At 36.1% G+C, this 15,482-nt stretch overlaps 1 protein-coding gene across 16 annotated transcripts in view; it reads right to left on the reverse strand.

Annotated features, from left to right (window-relative positions):
* Nucleotides 1-5,048: 5,048 nt before the first annotated feature.
* IKZF2 (IKAROS family zinc finger 2 (Helios)) overlaps nt 5,049-15,482 on the reverse strand; it is a 181,828-nt gene continuing 171,394 nt past the window's right edge. For all 16 annotated transcript variants that reach the window (XM_010861136.1, XM_010861133.1, XM_010861125.1 and 13 more), the window contains 2 exons: nt 14,173-14,316; nt 5,049-7,600 (listed from right to left, as the gene is read on the reverse strand). In XM_010861136.1, the coding sequence (XP_010859438.1) occupies nt 6,876-7,600; nt 14,173-14,316 (869 nt within the window). In that variant the 3' untranslated portion in view covers nt 5,049-6,875. The remainder of the gene's footprint in view (nt 7,601-14,172; nt 14,317-15,482) is intronic.

Genomic DNA, 15,482 nt, shown 5'->3' on the forward strand with positions numbered 1-15,482 from the left:
TAATTACCTTTGGTATTGTTAAAGAAAAAAAAATTCTAAAATGGCCAAGACATATACTGTACAAATGCAGTAACTGCCTTTTAAAAAAATGCCAAAGAAATGTTATCTTTTTAATCAAAATATGTATTTACATTACAGCAGTTTTACTACAGGGACACAGATATAAAAAAAGAAAATCAGAATGCTACATATAAATATGTAGGATATGAAAAATATCTCTTACTTAAGTTGTATGAAAACAGGAGTGCTCCAAATATTTCTTAAAAATTTTCTCCAATAGGTGATAAGTGTTTAAAATTGAGCTAAGTGCTTTACTTTTATTTTAAAGTTCATTTCCAAAGGAGAAAAGAGAAATAGAAAAAAATATTAGGTTCTTAATTTAAAACACTGGACAACGGTCTAAGAAAAAAAATTCAGTCTCTAAGAATTTCAACTTTAGGATACATTTCTCAGGCTAAAGATTACTAATTTCAACAAAAATTTAGTCTAAATAAAGATACCATGAGATTAGACCAGTGGTTTCCACATTCTCTAATCTTTTGACTGTGGTGTGTTTTTCTTTTTGCTTGTTGTGTCCTTTAACATACCATAATTTTCAAGGGTTTCTTTTTGTTTTTAACTAAAGAAAGAATAAAAAAAATAACCATCATTTTTAAGACTTCAAGGAAAGTATTGCACTTGTACAGAAAGTAAAGAAAAACATCTTTTAAACTAAGTAGCAGAAGCAATCGCTCTGGGACTGCAAATAACACATGGTCTAAAAGGTTCAACTATTAAGAGCAAATGGGGAGCCTGGAGAACCCACTCCAAACCTGGAATATTATTATAGTAATGTTAAAGCATTTTCTCCCAGCTGGGAGATAGTTAAGACTTTTTGCTTTAGATTTTTAACATCTTTCTAAATTCTTGCAAAAAAATTGTTTAATCTCTCATAACACGCATTTTAGGAGAACAACCAAATCAGAACATAAAATCCAGCAAGAAAGGAAGGAAACATATCATGTTCTTATGATTACATAATCTCTGAAGTCATATTTTAGATGCCCAATATTTGAAAGTGAAAGTAACACAAGGGTTATATACCTTACTCATTTTAATTCAACTACTTTTTAAAAAAATAGAAAACTACACTTGAATATAAAAATATGTCAGCAGATTATACAGCCAACAAAAATCATACACAAAAAATTAAGACTTAAGAGACCTATGAACTGGAAATAAAAACTTGACCTAATCCTCAAACTAGTAGGGGGAAAGAGAGGCAGAGACAATGATGGAGGGAACATGGACAGAAAAAAGAAAGGAGGTGGTGAAAGCAGGCAAAATTTAAGAGATCGCAAAGAACTTCGATACACACAAGGGGACGTGATTTATGTTCAACATCCAAGAGTATACTTGACAAGTCAAAATGTTTTATCACAGTTTCAGAAACTGAACTACTTAAAAAAAAAAAAAAACACAAAAGAATAACAAAAAACAAAACCCAGAGTCTTTCCCTTGTTACAGTGTATTCATGAAAAAAAAAAAAAAATCCATTTCCAGTAAATTAAGTAGAATCCTGGTAAGTGCATAGTTGGGGAATCAGTGACCTCCACCCATTGAAGAAGCTTTTCTTACTGTGTGTCACTTGAGGTAATTTAAAGGGCCAGATTAACTGCAAACTGGCTTATCGAAACCTATAAGAAGTTTTATGCTGTACTTTATGTGGCTTAGCAGAGGGCCTCTAAATTTTATATTTTATTCACAAAAAGGACATCTTAGAAAACTAGTCATTCACGTACCACTCTGTATGGGACACAGGTTAATTCACAATAAATTTATACAGAAAATATACAAATGCAATGTTATGGGAGAAAAACCCCATAAACAGAATTAGGAACTTATTTTCAAAGAGTGTGTGTGAAAAATATCCACAAACTTACAGTACAGCAAGAGAAAACTAAAAAGCTAGAAATATAATGTTACATAAAAAACGTTATGGAAATTCCAAAATTTTAGGTTTCTGCAATAAATGTAAAAATATTCAAGGTGTCATTATTTGGCCTAGCAATACACTATGATAAAAAGAAACACTAGCATATCACAGCTTCTTGGTCATATGACATTTGCTTTGAATAACAAGCAGCTCATTTTTTTTTAAAAGCCGTCATACACATCCATTGCAAGTAATACACAACCATGGTAGGAAATCATTTGAGATTATGCTTTGGAGAATAGCGATATGATATGACTCTTCAATTCTGTTTTGTTCAAGGAGAATTAATGGCCTGCTTCTTTACATCATTCCACACAACATTAACAGGTTAGAAGAGGATGTTCTAAGACTAGTAGAACACTAGACTATAGGTGAAATTCCAAAACAATACTGTATTTTATTGATTCAAAATTCCACTAATAAAGCCTTGTTTGATACTAGAACTTATTCTTCCTTAAAAACAAAACAAAAATACATACCATACCATAATGCAATTCACAGCTACAATTTCCCTCCACCTCATATACTACCCGCATAATCTTGTAATGGTGTTCAGAAATACTATGAAACTAAAAAGATAGCAACATCTGGTTTCAAAGTTTTCTTTTACTTTAAGCAGATGAGCTGAAAGTCTCTGTATGGGAAATTCCTCTAATGGTTTTGACCTAAGAACACGAAGATGAATTATATAGTAATTTTAAGTGATTTTTAAAAATGCATAATACAAGTGTTGTAGAACTAAACAGCTAGCAAACACTCAATGCATTTTAAAAAGGCACAAACATAAATAAATTTTATAAGTATCTGATACATTAAATTCAGGATCTTAAGACCAGTTACTGTATATTTTAATTATTTTGCAGAAACTGGAGGTTTAAAAACATTTCTAAGATAACTTTTGTATATATAAACTTCAATTTCACCCCCCTACTCTTTTCTTCTTTTGCCTCTGGGGAATTTTCTGTTTTAGAATAATTTTCATACAGACAATATTTACTGAAATAATCTATAAAATAGAATGAAAAATGATCAAAAATTGTAACTTATCCCTTTTTGTAAAATGAATAATTCAAAATTAAAAAATAACATAGCCAATACCTCCTATAATCTAAGTTCTGTCTTGAAATCAGGAGCATAGAGTTTTTTATTTGTATTTTTGCAGACTTCTCTGTTCTTTTTCCATTCACTTTAAGGAATCAGTTTAAAGATAACAAAGTAAAACACCATTTTCATCTAAATGCCTTCACTGATGTAATTTCTGTCAAACATTTATAAAATATCATAAAAACTTCATGGTTTTGTGACGTCTAAGACTGAAACACAAAACCCATAAATAAAAACAATACCGAGCTCACTAAAACATTCTCGCCTTTCTCCATTTGCCAACAAGTAAAAGTTGAAAACTCTTCCTATTTAAGAGTAATTTGTGTTTCTTTCATTTTAGAGGTTATGTGAAATCAGCTTAACAGTTTTTTTTGAGTCACTGTTTTGATTTGTTCTGGAAGTACATAGTAAAGACTCAAGGTTTAAGTTGAATAGTTGTGACCACTCCTAAAGATAGACTAGTAATTTTAATATTTCTCTATACAGTCTGATAAAGTAAACCTATTAAGTTGCTCAGGTATTAATCATAATTTTAACTCTCTATAGGCTCCTGTAACACACCTGATTAATTCATGAATTTTCTTTAAAAGAATGTGTATGTATACTGCGATGCACGCACACAGCAGCTTGTACGTCTGTAGGGGATACAGTCCCTCCTTGCAGCCAGATCGGAATCCTAGTCTCTCATTCTCCCATTTTGTCCCTCCAGAAGATTCACAACAGAATGTTTCAACAACTTGAAATCTCTTCCAATTTTCTTATTGGTCACTTTCACTATTGTAAAAAGCCAGATTAGAATGGCTTTAAAAAAGTGATTGACCACTTTTAGAGAGAGGCAATACATATCTTTTAACATGAGCTGGATATAAAATTCTGGGCAAAATTAGGGCAAAACAACATGATGCATTTTTGCCAAACTGGAAAATACAGAGACTAACCCATTTTCATGCCCCTCAAATACTCTAATGTGAAATCTCACCTAAATAAACTGAGCATATAACTGTTATGTAAAACTTGATTTACTTGGTGTCTGCCCCTCATATTTATTTTTAGGTGCAACCATCTTGCATATTTCCCTTTGTGAAGAAGCATGCAAATATAGCCATCCAGAGTTTCCCAGAAAGCACTGTGTCCACAAAAATTCTATCTAACCTACACATTGGAAGTGACCTTGTCCTCATTTGCCCCTGCTACACCCTAAGCCATCTTTATCCCTAGTTGTTTCTCCTATGAAGCTCAGAAAGTACAAGTAATACAGTGGTGGAAACGTTTTGAAAAAAGATTTTCAAAAAGATGGAATCAGAAAGGGAGAGTGCCATTAGTACTGTCCTCAGGGGGTAATTCTACAATTCTGTAGGTCCACTGAATTCAGTTACATCCCTGGGCAGGTAGGCACATGATTGTTCATATACTGAAAAAAAATTAGTAAGCAGGAAAAAAACTCATAGATGATGCCAGCAGAAGTTCACACATAGCCAAAATTATGAACATATTGACTGCCATCCAAATGTTTCCTTAAATTACAGTAAAACACAAAATCACTAACCTTAAATTATTTACCTCCCTCCAAAAGGAAAAAAAACGAAATTCCAATTATATATGTGGGGTTGGGATAGATGGGGTATGTCTCAAAGACATGCTTCACCTATGAATAATACATTGTATGTTCACAATGTGGTAATGCACCCGAGCATGCAGGAAAAAAAGTGACAGTTGACATTCTATTTAAAACATTTCACATCTCCGATTTGGTGCTTTCTCTTAGATGTAAAGGAATAGTTTGGGTATTTCTCCAAAAATAATTGCCACAGAGGGCGAGTGAAAGAGAGCTGAGTTGTAACCATTTTTTGCCTAGCTCTAGCGGTGTCAGTGCTTAGACGTTGATTACACAAGTGAATGGCAAACTGAAAATGGGTGATGAACATTATTGGGGCCAGACCTGCTTATCCATCATAGTTCTCTAGTGTTGCTAATTCTCACATCATTCTGCACTAAAAAACAGTTTCAACATCCCACTGAATGATTTTTTTAGAGCAGTTATCACTTACTGCTTAATGTAATTTTAAACATGCAGAAATGGTTATCAGACAATCCAGTCATGGTCAGGCCTGTCCTCTCTAAACACAAGCAGCGAATTCTCCCTCCAAGTGGGCCCCCCACACATGAATTTAATCAATTTCACTCAGTTCCTCCCCTCTAATGCTGTTAAACTGCAAAGAAAAAACAGAACACCCATATAAATGAAATTAAAATCTGTCCATGAAATATGCCAACGTATACATGAATTAAAAGAAGAAAAATTCTTTAGTAAGGGACTAAGATTCATAAGAGCTTATATATATTAATAGTTTCATGTTTTCGAGACAGAAAAGTGTGGACCTGAACACTTTAGCTTGGAGGTTCGGTTGCATTCTAGACTCCAAGAAGGGTAAAAATAAGCTTCTGTTTTATCTATAATGCACCGGTTACAAAGAAGTTGCTTTTTCCTTGTACCAAAAGTTGTAAATATTATTATTGAAGAAATACTAGAATAAATAGCCCTAGTTTCATAACCTTATGTGGTTCAAGTTACCATACTTGGGTCAAATTAGCAACTGCTCTGAGGAGATTTTGAAAGAAATAGCCTACAGCAAGATTTTTAAGACTTTCCACCAGAAGAATAAAAGATGAACAGACTATGGACAAAACACTGGGGGGTCAAAGCTTGAAAAATAAAACTAGTGAAAAGAGAAATACCAGAAAAGGGATTTCTGAGTGGGTTTTTCCCCCCTACTGTTAGCCTAATTATATTGATATTTTTCTGCTGACTGGTTAACACTGATTAAATGCTGATAAAGTGACAATCGTAAGCATACTTTTTAGAAAGGAATACGTATACTATGCTGCCATCACATTACAGCTGTAAAAGAAAACTTCCCAAACAAATTTAAGAAAAGCAGAGGTCCCTTCTGAAAACTACTGAATGCCTCTTAGCCACTCTTAGACCATATGTTATTCTGAAAACTAGATAAAAACACTATTTGTTAAAGGTGTTCAAAGTAAGGCTGCCAGGGTGTCTATAAAATGCAAGTCATCAAAACTATGGAAAAACAGTGCTTAAGTTTAGAAAAATAAGATCATAGGACCTCAGATGTATTGTAGCTGTCCTTAACTACCTGTAGTTTATAAGTTTTTCTATATGGTACAGGGTACAACATACCGTATTATAAATTCCACAGGGGAAGTAAACATAGAACCCACAACAACTACTCATCCAAGGAGTTATCATGGAAAATAACGTGTGTGTGTTCCATGATCTCTAGAGGAAAAGGAAAACAATTTACATTTTGAAACAAATTCTTCTTTGACCAATAAAATTACTTATCCCATTTAAAACTGTGAAAGTCCAACCCAGAAAATGCTAATCTTTCCTGCCTTTGCACAATCCTGAACATCAGTGGCAAATTAGAATCCTTAGATGAATCTTTATGAATCAAGTGATTTTTTTTTTCTCAAAGCGTGATATACCTTATATCTATGCATGGCAGAAATGAACTGCTCTTAAATTCCCACACAATAAACAAGTCAAGCTGTTAAGGAACAATGTCCCCTGTCTCTTCTCTCTTCCATTTCTTCCTTATTGTAATCAGGCAGAGCAAATGACACTGCGTCCACAAAATAAGAATTAACGACAGTAACAATATTTAAAAATAAAAAAAAAGGTATGTCAACATCTGAGGAAGGTGGGATTGTAAGTGCAGTATTTCTTCATGTGCAGTTCGTTACTTCATAGGGGTCCCCTTTGGAATGAAAAGGCCTAGTGGAATGTGTGCTCCCCTCGAACAATGTGTGATGAAAACTCATAACGGTCCTGGCTTCTGTAGCCACAGATGTTGCATTCCAGTGGGTCCCGGTAGCCATGGCAACCCATGTGAATGGTGTACATGACATGGTCTAGGAAAAGGACTCGGCAGTGCTCACACTTGAAGGCTCTAATCTGTTCACCTTCTCCATTGAAGACCTTGTAGATGTCCTTCAGTGAGCCCTTAGGAGCCTTGGTGGTATCCAAAGCCTTGACATCCTCCTTCATGTAAGCTGGGCTTTGTTTCCTCTTGGGATTTAAGGCAGGGTTTCCTTGGTAAGACTGGTGGTCATCATGGCTGCTTTCTGAGTCAGTAGAATCTAGGCAGCTATTGCTGGGAGAGGCCTCTCTTTCCTGGGGTCGACTCTTTGGTCTGATGAGAGAGATAGGGCCATCCATGTTGTTTTCATGACTATCGGAGGTTTCCCTGCTAATGGGTCTTTCTATCCTATTTGGATGATAGACCTGAGAATAAGCTGAGCTTATAACCGGGGCCACCTCAGTGATTGTGCTTGGCGGGTGCTGCATCAGTGGGTGAAGGGCCTCAGCTCCAAGGTAGGTGATTGCATTGTTGATGGCTTGGTCCATCATATGAGACTGCATCAGCTCAGCCTCCTTCTCATATGTTAAGTTCATATCAAAGTGAATGTCTGGGTAGCTGAATCGCATGATCTTTTCTCCTGAATGGAAGAGGGGGAGAAAAGGAAAAAGGGAGGGGGGAGAATACAACACAATGAATAGCTTGACTAAGGATATATATGTACAAAATTAACTAATCACTTTCATTTTCCATAATATGGTATATCATTCTTTAGATCAAGTATTTAGGCTCTTTAATTCTGCTGAGACTCACAAATACTCTTAACCTACAGAGAGGATTAGTAATAAAAATGTCACAAGTCATTTGCACTTGTTCTAATGCCATCATGAAAATTCATCTCGCCTGAAAGGTATGATTGAGTGTGTGTTATCTTATTTTCATTCTCTATCAAAGTTTCCACTTGTCTAGAGCTCAGAAACTGTAGAAGAAAGAAGAAATACCAGGTAAAAATAGTCAGAGATTTCCTTGTTTTTGCATATTTTAAACATCAGTGACCAAGCCTCAAAGATCATAAAAACGAGAGTGATACGGTTATAACACCTGTGTTATCTCACTATCGTGTATGGTTAATTTGGTTGATTTAGCTGCTATGTTAGAGAAAGATTATAGACCAAATATATGTCATTCTGGAAAAATTTTAAATGCCACAATTAAAATACTTTTAACGGTTTAATTGATAAACTGAATGAAATTTAGGGCTATATAAAAATAGGGTATTTCCTAAAGCACTTACTTATTATAAACTTGAAAATGGTTGTTTCATTGTTTTGCTTCTTGAAATGGATAATCATTCATTTTTGCATCACCCCTTTCTTATTTAAACACATATGTTATTACTATATGAACACCCACTGTTAGTTTCTCTATATATTTTCTTGACTGAGAGAGATTTGTAGTTTTACTTTTTAACATTTACTTCAACTAATTTAATTTTACTTCAATATTGTATATCAACATAATATCTAAGCTTAACCAATTAAAGGGTTGGTGCATAAAATAATAGTTTAGGTTTTTCTCCTTCAAATATTGCCAGCTTTGGACAGAGTATTTTATCTTTTAAAAATTCTGCCATTAAATCAGTGTGTTCTCCTACTAATGCTTACTTTGACTAACATGTACACTGATCCATAGAATTGTATTCTGGAAAAATACTTTTATGTGGCTAGTATTATTTCAGGTTTGAAGGAAGGTCTCCCAGATGAGAGGAAGGTAATGATCAGAGTAATGAAAATTGAAAAAAAATATGAGTAATTATTTCATAGCATACAATTAAGATATTACAGTGTCAAGAGTTTAAAAGTTAAGTTGTGCTGTGCTTAGTCACTACTCAGTAGTGTCCAACTCTGTGTGACCCCATGGACTGTAGCCCACCAGTCTCCTCTGTCCATGGGGATTCTCTAGGCAAGAATACTGGAGTGGGTTGCCTTTCCCTTCTCAAGGGAATCTTCCCAGCTCAGGGATCAAACCCAGGTCTCCCACAACGCAGGAAGATTCTTTACTGACTGAGCCACCAGGGAAGCACTGTTTAGAGGGTGTGACAACGATTTAGAGATTATTTATAATACAGTGTGATATGTGGTATGGGGTTAACTAAGGAATACAAAACTCACAGTATTAATAAAAGAAAGCTTCCTGAAGAAAGTGACATCACAGAATGAATGTGATGACAGATATTAGCAAAGTAAAGGAAGGGTAAGGGTTGGAGAAGCTGGTAGGAAGGCTCAGAGGCAGGAGGGCATGACTCATCCTAGGGATTACTAACACTTTGCATACGGCTGAGAATGGAAACAGATGAGAAAGTTGTTATCTGATAATATAGGGCTTATTCAAGAGCTAAGGAATTTGAAACCTATCCTGAGAGAGGTAAGAACTGAAAGAGTTAAACGGGAAAGTGACTAACTAGATAATTATTTAGCAAGATGATTTAGGAAGTTGTTGCTACAGGGATGTAGAGATCATGGGTGGCTTCAACTAGTAGAGTAGCAGTGGAAATGGAGAAAACTAGATGGAATGGAGAAAATTTTAGAAAATGTTGCTAGAACTTGTTGATTATCTAGACACAGAATGAGAAAAAGAAAGAGGTTAAGTATTAAGCCCAGGTTTCTGGCCTGGGAAACTTAGTGGATGGCAATGGGATAGAAAAGATGGTGAATTCAGATTGGGGAAGACTATGAGTAATAGTCATGTCTAATAAGTACTGAGATACAGTCTCAAAATCAGGAGAGAGATTTGGGCTTGAGATACAGATATAAGAATCATCGGTTAATAGAAATTAGCTTCTGAAACCATAGAAATAGATGATATCACAAAGGCATAGGTAAAATGTGAAAAAGAGAAGGTCAAAAATGGAACCTGGAAGAACATCAAGATTTTTACACCTGCCCATAGACTAGGGCAAGTGAGATGAGAGTCCCATGCTTAGAGAGCCCTGGGTCTCACTCCTTATGAAGGACTAAGGAATGTGTAGGGCCAAGGGAGTGACTTAGCAGCAACAGCAGCAGGGCCAAGGGAATGTGCCAATCTGGAGCTTACACCCTAGATTACACTCTGGGTGCCCAGCATGCCAGAATTCTTTGTCCAAATGGCCCAGAACTTGCACTGAGAGTTGCAGAGTCCTCTTCACAGTGTTCATTCCCTGAGTACCAACTTTGTTGCTGGTAGGTACACTCTAAGGCCTGAAGAATGGTCAGTACACTACTCTTTATGGGCTGTGAGTCAGGTGGGGCATGAAAAGAATTTGGATGTGCATACCAAATGTCTACACATACATGCATGAGGCCCCTCTGTGGTGCTGTTTAGAATCAAGAGTGGGTTTAAAAGAGGGGACTGACTGCACACCAGGGGGGTTTGCTCTGCTCATGCCTTCAAGTTCTGGTGTGGAACTCTGAAGAATCTGAGAATTCTATTATTTGAACTCAGTCTTCCACATTAGGAGGTTAGAACACAATAGTTTTTAATTTAAGCCTGATTTATAATATTAAAATAATTAGGTGTATGAATTTGAGGTCTCCGTTAGGACTGTAGAACCATTTGTATAACTGTTACGGGGAATCCATTAAGAAGATTGAGAAGGAGCAGTTAGAGAAGAAATGCAAGAGAGATCAGTGTCACTGAAATCAAGGAAAGAGAGTGTTTCTAAGGGTATTAACTATTCAGTAGTGAAAATACGCTTCAGTTGTGTAAAATGGTCTGAAAGTCCTCTGGGCTTGGCACTATAAAGAATAATTTCAGTAGAACATGAGGACAAAAGCCAGGCTGTGTAGGCTGGAGAATGAGTAGAATGAAAAAAAAAAATTATAGAAAGCGATCACAGAGAACTCTTTCAACAATTACATCTTTGAAGAGAAGGAGAAAGTAGGTAGTAGCTGGAAGAAGACCTGGGTTTGATGTTAGCTTTTTTTTTTTTAATGATGAGAATTTATCACATTGAATGCCAAAAGAAAAATGCCAATAGAAGGGACATGTTAAAAATACATGTGACAAAGGGGGAAAACAATAGCGCAAGTTATTTGAGGGGCTGGGATAGGAGAACTCCAGGGAACAAGAAGAAGCATTAATTAGAAAGAAGGATGCTGCTTTCATCCATGAAAGAAGAGAGCATCCATGTGGGTGCACATATCTTACAGGATTAGTGATAGTTGAAATCATGTCAAATGTTCTTATTTCCTAAGAATCGAGATGTAATATCACCAAGGTGTGAGATACCATATTTTGGGAGAGTAGAGAAAGGTTGAAATGGCCCTATGTGTTGAATATGAGGGAAGACTGTTCAGGGGTGGATAAAAGGAAGGCCGCTATATGGTAGGGATGGAACAATTAGTATTTGAGATCAGTTACTCATTTATTTACAGCGATGCCAATTTAAAAGGCTGTGGGATTTTCTCTAAAATTACTAGCAGCTATGTAGATGTGGAAGAGAGGTTCAGTTGGCTTCATTAGAGGGTAGGCATTTTACTAGTTGAAAGACAGAAGGACAGTAAGACAAGAGAGTCATGGAATCCAAACTGGATAAGAAAAGAGAGGATGAAACAAATACACAGCAAGTTCAAGGATCATTGGCCTGGAGAGCTTGATAAAATCAAAGGAGAGTATTTAACTGAGGAAAGTGATAAAAAGAAATTTATAGTAAGTGAGGAATGATGATATTTCTCATTTCAAAAGGCATCATAGAAAAACTACTATGCAATTGTTTGTTATACAGTTGACCCTTGAACAGCATGGGTTTGAACTGCACAGGTCCACTTATAGGAGGATTTTTCCCAACAGTAAATACCATAGTACTGCATGATCCATGCAGAAAGGTGGATATGGACACCTGTGTGTAAGGAGGGTCATCTGTAAGTCATATGCAAAGTTTCCACTGTATTAAGGCCATTGCCCCAAACCCTGTGTTGTTCAAGGGTCAATTGTGTATTACCACTAGGACAGAATCCAAATAAAGAAAAAAATACCATGAATTTCTAATAAAAAACTAATGTTCTTATTTTAGAATAAAAAAATTTTTTTAATGTATCCCTCTTTTCTAAGGGATGCAATTAAGTCAAATTGAGAGTAGCATCTAAGTCATAGGAAACATGAAAACATTATAAAGATGAGAACTAAAACAGAATAGTAATAAATTTTCTATTTTTCCAATGACACAGACATTTAATAGACATCCAGCAAATTAACCAATTTTGTAAAACAGAAGAACTGGCATTTAAAAAAGGTTATTTATAAGCAGGAAGAAAGAGAGACAGAAATAAAAGCCACTCAGGGCCCCAAACAGATCTGAGTATATTCTCAGGGGCTAGTTTTAAACTGTGTGTGCTGCTAAGTCACTTCATTCATGTCCGCCTCTTTGAGACCCTGTGGACCACAGCCCACCAGGCTCCTCTGCCCATGGGATTCTCTAGGCAAGGACACTGGAGTAGGTTGCCATGCCCTCACCCAGGCAATCTTCCTGAGCCAGGGATTGAACCCATGTCTCTTAGGTCTCTTGCATTGGCACGCGGGTTCTTTACCACTAGCGCCACCTGGGAAGCCCTAGTTTTAAACTGACCTAGCATAAACTATGATCTTTGGGCTTCTTTCAATGAACTTTGTCAGTTAACTTCTCCAGCTTGTCTTAAAATTCATATTTTGGTGATTTGTTAGTTCTTCAATTTTAGATTGAAAAGAAATCTCTAAGTGTTTACTGGGATAGAAGAATTTTATCACCCTTCTCCCTATGAAATAACCAAAGCAAAGGTTTTCTCTCAGTTACTACTCAACCCTCATAAAGATGTTTCACAATATATTTTGACACTGGAATATGAGAATCTGTTTATTTTTTATCTTTCCAATTTTTACTCTATATAAGTTTATAAGAATATATATTATATATATAAATAATGAAAATTATGTATATTTAATCTGTTATTCATTCAGCTCTTTTTGAAAATAGCTAGATAATTCTGTAACCTCAGAGATAATTTATAGTATATAGATATATACTATATACTATATAATTCTGTAACCTCAGAGATAATTTATAGTATTATAGTATGCAGAATGATGCCAACCCTGAGTGTAACAAAGAATATCTGACGGCTTGGAAATGAAAGTCTAATATATCACACTTAATCTTTTCAGTTTAAAACATAAACTACATGAAAACAAAGATCAAATATGAAACATCTTGAATGCAGATTGCTGAATTACTTATTTTAATGCCAAATTGAAAAAAAGTATTTCTCTTCATTCTAGATTAAATACTTGGGGGGGATGCATGCTCAGCTGTGTCTGACTCTTCGTGCAACCCCGTGGACTATGGCCCTCCAGGCTCCTCTGTCCATAGGACTTGCCAGGCAAGAATACTGGAATGGGTTGCCATTTTCTCCTCCAGAGGACTCCTCCCAACCCAGGGATCAAATCCGTATCTCCTGCGTCTCCGGCACTGGTAGACAGATTCTTTAAAAGCATTAATTTTGTGGAAAGAAAATGGATTAAAAACCTGGCTAATAACTACAAAGAATAGTTAACAATTCTTTAAGTACTGTTATTTGTTATTACACTTTATGTAAGTACAGGCCATGAGGGCTACTTTGGGCTTCCCTGATAGCTCAGTTGGTTAAGAATCCGCCTGCAATGAAGGAGACGCTGGTTGGTTTCCTGGGTCGGGAAGATCCCCTGGAGAAGGGATAGACTACCCACTCTAGTATTCTTGGGCTTCCCTTGTGGCTCAGCTGGTAAAGAATCTACCTGCAATGCGGGAGACCTGGGTTCAATCACTGGGTTGGGAAGATCCCCTGGAGAAGGGAAAGGCTCCACTCCAGTATTCTGGCCTGGAGAATTCCATGGATTGTATAGTCCATGGGGTCGCAAAGAACTGGACACGACTGAGCGACTTTCACTTCCTTTATATAAGGCTTCAATTTGAGATAACAATGGAGTTCTATCACTCTTTCCTTCATTTCTCTTTCTTAGGCCCACATGCCTAAGGGTATGTAGTGTGTGTGTGTATGTCTATGTGTAATGTCACACATACTTTGTGTGTAGTATAATGGGGAAAAGAGATGACCATTTATTTCATGAATTGAAACATACCATATATATTCATATATACATGGGAACATGCCTTTGCTCATTAAAATTAGCTTTTACAGAAATAAAATCCTTTGTAATGCTTACCCACAAACTTTTGTGGAGTGGAGCTTTTACGTTTTCCCATATTCCCTGTGAGCTTCTCTATGACAGCAGGTCTCTCAAAAGGCACCAGAGAAATATTGTTGTCCATAATAGGCTCTTGTTCCTTACAATCTTCCATAGGAGGTACTATATAAAACCATACAAAAAATGTAATCTGATAATTTCTTCAACATTTAAAAATATGCAAAGATGGACTTTCCACCTCAACATGTGTTATACAAACATAAAAACTAGCATGCTAGAATAAAAGCAATTAGAAAGAATAACCTCTAATGTTAAAGTATACTTTTAATTTTACACACACACACACACACACACACACACACACACACAGAACTTGTTTTTATCCAAGTCTCTCTCAGATCAATGACATACACTGTTGCCACTACTGGTGGCCAACATGTTCTTTTTCTCATTTTATTCCTCTGAAAGTGTTTTTTAACACTGATTAAAATCAATACTAACTTTAAGACTGCACTATTCTCAAGGCTTTTGGAGTTTATTTTTCTAAAACAATTTAAGCAAGTCAACTTGTTTCAGACGAAAGCTTATACAGACACACAGAAGAGCAGCATATTTAATCAGTTTTTTTCACCCATGTATTTTCTTGTAGCAGATTTTCTATCTGATGAGCTGAAAGAGCTGTGAGCCCTGTTGGCTGTGGCTACCTACCTGCACAAAGCAGCCTTCATGAAGGAGATCCGATTCTGAACATGTCCGTGCATAGTAAACGGTGACAGCTTTATGATTGTAATTTATTTTAAAAAGAGCTCTTCAGCAGGATAAAAGAATCCATTTCCAAATTGGCATATTTGCTCACTAAACTACTGCTCTAATTCATCTGACATAAACTCTCCTGCGCTGCTCCCTTTTCATCCCATCTGTCTAAGTGGCTGTGGGTTAATATACTGGCTCATAGATACTGACATGAGATATTGACATGTATGGTATAGACACAGAACTTAAAAGTTATTTTTGAACAAAAATACTTTCAAAGGATATTTAAAGATAGAGTAACACTGGAGACAGACTGCATGTGTGTGCTAAATCACTTCAGTCATGTCTGACTCTTTGTTACCTTATGGACTGGAGAGCACCGCCTGGCTCCTCTGTCCATGAGATTCTCCAGGCAAGAATACTGGAGTGGGTTGCCATGCCTTCCTCAAGGGGATCTTCCCGACCCAGGGACTGAAGTTAAGTCTCTTATGTCTCCCGCATTGGCAAGTGAGTTCTTTACCATTATCACTACCTGGGAAGCCTGATCAGTGGATTAAAACCAACATTTGCAGAAA

Source organism: Bison bison, unplaced genomic scaffold (genome assembly GCF_000754665.1).
Source record: "Bison bison bison isolate TAMUID 2011002044 unplaced genomic scaffold, Bison_UMD1.0 scf7180017864471, whole genome shotgun sequence".
In the NCBI taxonomy this organism is placed as follows: Eukaryota; Metazoa; Chordata; class Mammalia; order Artiodactyla; family Bovidae; genus Bison; species Bison bison.